Raw genomic sequence first — 8,416 nt, 5'->3', positions numbered from 1 at the left:
TAGGGATTAATAGCTAGTTTTTTATTTGCGTGAATGGATCATCATTTAATCCATTGACTATGATTAAATTATTCAAGTTTGACATCATACTGGAGACATTGATCAAATAGATAACCACTTGAGAACACACTAGGATGAAATAATAACCAAACCAAATTTTTGCCTCACTTCTTATCAGTTTAGAACTTGAGTAAACCATCAAACTTTGTTGTAATATTCCCCCCTGCTAAATCGCATTACATTCCTCTCATTATCAGCACTATTTCATGATGTCTTTTTGAATTTTCCCTAGTTTATTAACAGATTAAAGGTGCTTTGTTTTTCTATGTATATTTCAATATCGTTTTAAATCCATATGAATGCATATGGACACTGGTCTCAATACATTTTGGAAATTTCTGACAATGTTATCTCCCTTCCTTCATTGGCATTATTCACCCCTCTGTCTTGACTTGGATCAGTCCAAAAGCACTTCTTCCAACTGGTTGCAAGGAGATTTACTTTCCTCCAGATGCCCAAATATGGTAATAGTGCTTCAGCCAATTATTTCACTCAACTGCATATCACTGAGCCTCAGCAAGCACTGCCTACACACATACACTCTAGAGATGTGTATTGTGTGCATACGTACGGACTGTTGTGTGTGTATATTTCTTTAAAAGTGGGCGGGTTCTAAAACATGCAAATGTTTCTGATTGGATAAAGTAAAATGCATAATGCATAAGAATGAATTGGAGGTGTGTCATTGGTTGTTAGTTTTGCCACTGGAAATTTCAGCTTGATGGAATGTATTGGTGTGGATTGAGGTCAAAAATTGATGTATTATTGGGTCACTGTCTTGTGCTTGTACATAAATTACATTAAATTGATTGAATTGATGTCTATATTTTTATTCCTTTCCCCCTTTTATTTGGTACATGTCCTTATATAATTTATTTCTAGTGAAACATAATATTGTCTAAATTCATCCCTCTCTGTCTCTCCTACCCCACTCTCTCTTTTTCTTTAATTCTCTCTCTTTCATTCTCTCTCTCTCTCTCTCTTTCTTTCTCTCCCCATGCTATTGATCTTGATATTTTTGTTCCCTTTTTTTTTTTTTACATGTATGTCTTTTTGTCCACAGTTCTCCTACCAACCTTAGCCTGTTTTTCTCCCATCTGTCTCTCTGTCTCTCTCTCTCTCTCTGTCTCTCTCTGGCTATCCCTCCCCTATTCCCCCTATCTCTTTACCCTCCCCTTCTCTCTTCTCCCTCCCCTTCTCTCTTCTCCCTCCTCCCCTTCTCTCTCCTCCCTCCTCCCTCCTCTTCCTCCTCCCTTCTCTTTTAACTTTAATACTGACATCTCTCCCTCTCTCTCTCTCTTCTTCTCTCTCCCCCTCTCCCCCTTGCATCACAACTTGGTGCAACACCATGAATCAGCTGCTGAATTCTTTAAATTTAGACCATACTTTTTCATTATGACATGAGTCCAGTTTATTACACATAGTATAAGTACAAAACAAGGCAAACGTTTGATTTCAAAGAGGCAGATAATATAATTCATAGATAAATAAGATACTTAAAACCAACTGAGCGAACAAAGTTTTATATTAGATATTTCTTCGTCACTTCAGTTTCATATTTTCTTTATTTTGGTCCCTTGTTTGTTTTCCAATGTCAGTCTTGACACTTATACTACGATTAATACACAAATACACATCACTTCAGAAAAATGTACTTTACAACAGCATTACAATAATAAACAACGTAATCACAACATTTTGCTAGACGACTCTTTCTATACTCCTGTTGCTTTTGTCTGATGTCATTAATTCTCATCGTATTCTTTCGTCTTTCACCTGTTATTATTGCAAATTACCAATAAATAAACTCCCTCGTTCTGGAAGAATACGAAAATGATATTGCACCGTCTCTCACATATAAATGCAGCAGTGAAGAAGTTTTTTATTTAAAAAATGAATACTAAACAATGAGCCAAGGTTAAAAATTATTGCCAAGAAAAGATGGGATAGGCCTTTCTCGTATCCTCTTTGGGCATACGACACCGGTGGTAGCCTGCAAACACATCTCACGTAGGCAGTCCTCCTGGATGCCTTTACAATTCTCTGGACATGTCCATCCTGCCAGAAAAGCATAAGCTCCGCCCGTCTGCAGGCAGGCGCTGTTCTTTCGCCTCTTGGAGCAAAAGACGTACTTCTCGGACTGCAGCCATGAGCAGCGGCCTGTGCCATCCATGTTGGGCACACAGACACTGTACGAGGTCTCACAGTCATCTACCATGTACTGACGAGATGCTAGAGGGTTGTAGAAACAGTCTTCTGTCCTCCACAGATCTTCAGCACTGCTCTGAATCTCATTGCCTCCCAGGAAGGGGTTCATGTCAGGGCGGATTAGGGAGTGCGTCTCATTGACCTGTGGAAAATAATCATATTTGTGATTATCATTATTTAAGTGTTAGCATTGTACTTCACAGTTTAATATGATCTTTGTTCTTTTTTCCTTTTCTTTTCTTTTTGTTTCATTTTATTTTTTTACTTTTAATGTGTGTTTTTTTCTTGGGGGGTGGGGGGGAAGGGGTTTCTTAAATCATTTTTTTTGTTTCAAAATTTGTTTCATTCCACACTGTTATAACCTATATTTTGTTGAAGATGATGAAAATCACATTAAAATATTCAGTGTAAACTTATGATCCATTCAGAAAGTAATATAAATAGATTTTTAAAAAAGGTAAATGTGTTTGCTAACCTAACAATAAGATGAAATTGTCATATTGAAATACAAAATTGATTTGTGATTTATGAAATATTATTGTCCTACATGTTTGTAAAGTGTCTATCATTTTGTCCTTGAATCCCTTTACTTGTGAGTGTCTACCATGTAGAGGCACTGCTGCTAGAGGGCAGCATTCCTGTTTAGAGCTTTTCCTATTTGGAGTCACACAACAATGGCAGGAATTGACATTGTGACCTCAATAACTGAACTAACATAGGACATGTTTGTAATAATACTTTTCTAATTACTTAAACATGTGAATGGTGTCAAAGATGACATTTGTAATTCAAAGATAAGCACATTTCTTGGTCATGTTAGATTCATTCTTTCTGGCTCTAAGTTGTAAGAACATTAAAATAGTTCAGCCTATTTAGTCTTGCCATAGATAAGCTAAGCAGAATTGAGTTGGGGTCTTTTATTCGGGGGGGGGGGGGGGGGGGGCTCATTAGTCAATCTCTCAATTAGTTTTGTTTTCTTTAATGACATTTTACCCATGGCTTCTCAACATTCATGGACTACTGCTTTTTTCCCATTCTCTCAAGCTTGGCACATAGACCATTCAAATCTATAGCCAATGGGTTAAAGCTAGTATTGCATCTTTATTCAATTAATGGCACTTATATTAAAAAATGGAAATAGAAGTGATGATTTGCTTACCCTGCATTTATCACAGAAAAGTCCATAAACATTTTCTACACCTTGTCTCTGGACAGATGTAAGGCTGGACCAAGGCATAACAGCATCACAAGATCCAATATGGAGAACGTTGCCATGGGAACTCCCTGTAATGAAGAAAAGCATATGTAATATTGAAGTTTTGTTCGGAATGGAAAATATTATGCTTAATACATAATTGACATTCACTTTCATAATGAGCCTCAAGCATCTCTCTCTCTCTCTCTCTCTCTCTCTCTCTCTCTCTCTCTCTTGTTACCTCTCATGCTACCTCCCTCTTACCTCTCCTTCTAACCTCTCCTTCTACTCAGTATATATGTTATCGTCTCCCTTCTCTCTCTCCGTATAGTTCATTTGCTTCTATTCTCTAAAACTTTCTCTTTATCATTCTTTCTTTCTGTCTCTCTTTCTCTCTTTTTTTCTTCTTTTCTTTTATATCCATCTGCTTTTTGCTAGTTATCCACTATCTACATATCTGCTTGTACCCCCCCCCTTCCCTCTCTCTCTCTCTCTCTCTCTCTCTCTCCGTAGTTATGATTGTTTTACTTACCCGTGATGAGGTAAATAACCCCTGGTTTAAGATGAGACTCTCTACAGCTCGGTCTGTCGAAGGCTACAGTAAGACCCCCTCGCTTGGTAGCGATGAAAGAACTCGGTGACTTGAAGAGACTAACCACTTTGACAGTCATATCATCTTTGACTCGTCCTCGTAATACTGAAAACATGAAAATATCATTAACAGAGAGGTTAAATCAATTGTTTAAGCCATATTTTCTGTTTCCATATTATACCAAAATCACCCTGTACTCTTTTGGATAAAAATATTGACTTTTAAACACAATATGATTTATTGAAAGATGCACATCAATATTTGTTAAGCTGCTCTTTTGTAGGTCAAAATAGTTTCTGTGATATAGTTTGAAACAAGATACAATTAACAATCACTGATTTAGTCAGAATAAATGACAATGGTTGTCATTAAGCACCTGTACAATTTGTTTACTCATATAAATCCTCCTAAACTCTTATTGCTTCATTAAAACATTTATTTTAAGACATTTTTCGATTTTGTCATTTATCTTTTAAACAAAATATATTGGTTTCATCATGATGATAGCATTAAGATGACTGTACAATGGCTGAAATTCCTTTCAGAGCAGCTACTCTACTTTTATTTTTTGAAAGACATTTTTTTCTTTGGTTTCCTACACACTTTGATCCTGTAGTGAGAAATTAATCTGTCACACATTTTGTTCTTAGAATAGATAAATAAACAACTTACCAATCTCTGCATCACAGTATTGCTGTTGAAGATGCTTAGCTGGGCACGATGAGCAAGACGATGATAAAGATGATGCAGTCATCATTACCGTCATCATCACCACCACCGTTATTACAATATTGATGAAAGCCTTGAGTGGAAACATTTTGTTTTTGTTGTTGTCTTGATCTTTCCTTTGAAAATGAATAACTTCAGTATGATGCTACGTCCCTTAGAATAAAAGAAGATGCCTTATCACTTAAAGTGACAAAATGTGCTAGCAAATTCTCTTTGCTGTAAATAAATGAACAAGCAGCTTTCCAAAGCTAATAGACTGTCCAGTGGATGCTTTGCTTGAAACTGAAGCTTAATTTTCTGTAGTTGAGCGTGGATCCAGATGTGAGAGCAATAAATCTAAAGCTGTAGATGTTAAGTGTTGCTGTTGATCATGAAGCAAGCTATCGAATGTCATCAATCTTGAGAACGAGTGACAATTTATACTCCACGACGACGTCTCTCTACTCACTGCCTACGTATGATTACATCACAATGTGAAGTTGATGATCCAAATCTTACTAATGAAATCCCACTTAATGAGTGATCACTCAAGTATGTCCTTTGTCTTAAAAATAGCTCCCCAGTCCCGCCCGCCTTCCGGCGATATGAATTCCAAACAAACAAACAAACAATGTGAGATATAAAAAGAGTAAAATTTATCACTTATGGCACGAGACGGTAACCAAAACACACGTTCCTGAGGTTGACGTTTGGCCTAGGAGTCAAGAAAAATTATTGGTTCCCTGCTTGAGGTCCTCCAGCTCTATGATTGGATGATGAGGTCATCTTACTACCACTGGAGAGCATCTACCAGCCCTTCCTCCTCCTTCCGCCTCTTTTCTTCCTACCACAACGGCGATTCATACTAGTCTCTTAGTCCAGACTGTATAGATTCATGTGAAGCTTGTACAGGTGTGTTTAAGATCGTAATTATTTTTGCAAAGGAATTGAATAAACAATATGAACATGTCTTTCCAATGGCTTGAAAATTGAAATTATTTCATATTTACAATATACAAAGATATCTCCCTCTATTGAATACAAAACTTTTCATCAGCACCAATATTGTGGAAAACAGAAGAAACAAAAGATATGCATTCTTTTATTCAGCAGTATTAGCACATTATTGTTGAGCTGTTAAGATTTTCCATTTTATATATTTTATTTCAGGTTATGATTATTGTTTACCAAGATAACCTCAACATCAATCGACATGTAAGCCAAATAAGAAAAAGAATAATGATTTGACAGATTGTCATTCATGGAGTTTGTTGTACACTCAGCCAAGATTCACTTAAAGTGAAAATTGTTTACACAAATGTGTCAAAATATTAATGTTATCACATAACAACTGTATTTTGTGAATTTACTACGTGACATTCCAACATTCCTTTGGTTTGAAACCTGCATGACAACAAAGTTAAAGGTTGTGTCGATCATAGGTGAAAACATCATTTTAGTCAAGCCACGAGCCGAAAATTTCAGCTATGTTTTGGAGCCCAAGTGAGAGTCTCCTCTTACACCAAAGAATGATGCGGTTTCCTCTCCCTGCGTTCTATTCCAACCGCAATCAGTCGAGGAATGGGAGAGTATCAAAAGGGTCAGATAATGTTTACAATTTTCATTATCACAATGGCATTCCTGAAAGAATAGGTGTAAAAATATTATTATTTTCCTAAGTTTTTATCTTTTTTTCCCCCCTCCTATTTTGATGTTTTCTCATCCTGTGAGAATTATTTAGAAAAAAATCTCAATTTTTATTAAATTATCTATAAAAAACAAAGATAGATTAAACAAGAATATTCTTTAACAGCTGCCTATTGAGTGCGAAATTATGATTCCACAATTTGTCAGGATATTATGCCTAATTTCAGTTATAAATACAGGAGCTGTCCATATCTTCATTTCATACTGAAATGTCACACATCCTTTTCAATGTGGAACCACTTTCATTTTCAGATTCTTTACATTCTGAAGCTGTCAAGCCTATTTTACCATGAAGTGATATGTTTCATGTTTTACATTCCTTGTGTTGGTAGTATAAATAAAGAATAAGAAAATCTGCCTTTGTCCTACAGATATTTAAAAATACCTTTTACTCCATTTTTTCAAAAAACCTTTCATTTTAAAAGGCATAGCCTTCTTAACTTTAGCATAAATATTTGCCATAAAATCCACAAGAATATGTTTATTTTTAAAGCATCATTTTTTGTTCTTTGAGAAAAAAATGAAAAGGAAAGAAAGTAAAATATTACATCTGCCAACCACCCTGGGATATTAAACACTGCAATGATTTATTTTAGAATGAACTAATATTTTCATTTCATAAAATCACAATTGTTACAAACAGTATAGTCTTAAAGGGAAGGTCCAGGGTATAATTTGGATTGTTGTACTGCTTTAGAGGCAGCATTATTTCCTTGTCATATATAATGATCATATTATTCCCATCAGCAGTGGAAATAAAGGTTTTTGTTTCTTTTTGGGTTCCACTTTCAAACCAACCAAGAAGTTTGTGAAAGGAGTTAGTAGAATTAACATGAAAATGGAGCGCGAGAGAGAGAGGGGAGGAGAGAGGGAGAGAGAGAGAGAGAGGGAGAGAGAGAGAGAGAGAGAGAGAGAGGGGGAGAGAGAGAGAGAGAGTCCAGGACACATGAAGAACATTTTGATGCATCTATTAGACCATGGATAGTAGGTCCATGATTAGACATTCTAATAATGTATTTAAAAAACAGAGAAAATCATCAGTGATCAGAAATATAATGCATTTGGCAAAATATGTAACTTGATGTCTGACACAATAACACTAATCTTTTCATAATCTTATCATAATCTTTATCCCTCTCAGTTGTGGCATGTATGACGTTGGATTTATTGAGCTTACGTGATTATGATTTAATTTCATCATATAAGGGACAAATTTGTCTTTCTTCCCCCTAACGATGGGTCAGTGATGACATCCTAATCAGTCGGTGATGACATTCTAAGAAGAAGGATGATAATTACTGGGTCAGATTACATTGGTCTACTCTAGCGGAACCTTTCTGCCTCCCATCACCATATTCACTGGTGCATAGCGTCAATCATAGTCCTCTGTCTCTATTATCTCCCATCCAGGGGCGTAACCAGAATCCTTTACAAATGGGGGGGGGGGGGGGCTCACTTATGGAAATTCTCTGAAAAGCCTCCTCTTCCCCCCCCCCCCCCCCCCGCCATTTTTAAATTTAAAATACATAAGATATCTTTAGGGTATAATATTGTAAAGGGTGCGCAAGAATAAAATTTGAGGGCACCCTTTTTGTTCGTTAATGTGATTTACTGGGGCACAGACAAGTATCCCCTGGCCCCTCCCCTTAAATCCTCCACTGCTTCTATTTACCACTGGGTAGCAGTAACTAGGAGTGTCAATGAATATTTGTCAAGAGGAAAAAGCTTGCTCAAAGCTGTGTCCGTGTAGATATATGCCCTTTTGCCTCTAAGTTTCATGCATAGTAGCCACTTTGTCTGCTGTTTTCAATTAGTTTTGCAATAATCGTCTCACCTCATTTAGTGATGATTATTATCCAATTAAGATGTACTTACAGGAACTATGGTCGATTAATCTGATTGGCTGTTTGGTAAAGAGGTAATTAATATTGTGTTTCCATAGCGAT

The 8,416-nt window shown here is 36.3% G+C and overlaps 2 protein-coding genes across 2 annotated transcripts; both read right to left on the bottom strand.

Moving 5' to 3' along the window:
• Positions 1-1,618: 1,618 nt before the first annotated feature.
• LOC115918317 lies at positions 1,619-3,561 on the bottom strand. Its single transcript, XM_030973199.1, has 2 exons — positions 3,428-3,561; positions 1,619-2,410 (listed from the first exon to the last, which is right to left on the bottom strand). The coding sequence occupies exons 1-2, from the start codon at positions 3,503-3,505 to the stop codon at positions 1,979-1,981; spliced, it is 510 nt and encodes a 169-aa protein (XP_030829059.1). The 5' UTR covers positions 3,506-3,561; the 3' UTR covers positions 1,619-1,978.
• A 426-nt stretch (positions 3,562-3,987) lies between these two features.
• LOC115929937 lies at positions 3,988-4,872 on the bottom strand. Its single transcript, XM_031000094.1, has 2 exons — positions 4,728-4,872; positions 3,988-4,160 (listed from the first exon to the last, which is right to left on the bottom strand). Exons 1-2 carry the CDS (start codon positions 4,870-4,872, stop codon positions 3,988-3,990), a joined length of 318 nt encoding a protein of 105 aa, XP_030855954.1.
• Positions 4,873-8,416: the final 3,544 nt, after the last annotated feature.

The sequence above is a fragment of the Strongylocentrotus purpuratus genome, unplaced genomic scaffold (assembly GCF_000002235.5).
Source record: "Strongylocentrotus purpuratus isolate Spur 01 unplaced genomic scaffold, Spur_5.0 spur5_scaffold_6, whole genome shotgun sequence".
Taxonomy (NCBI): domain Eukaryota; kingdom Metazoa; phylum Echinodermata; class Echinoidea; order Camarodonta; family Strongylocentrotidae; genus Strongylocentrotus; species Strongylocentrotus purpuratus.
This window is presented reverse-complemented; position numbering and strand designations above follow the sequence as displayed.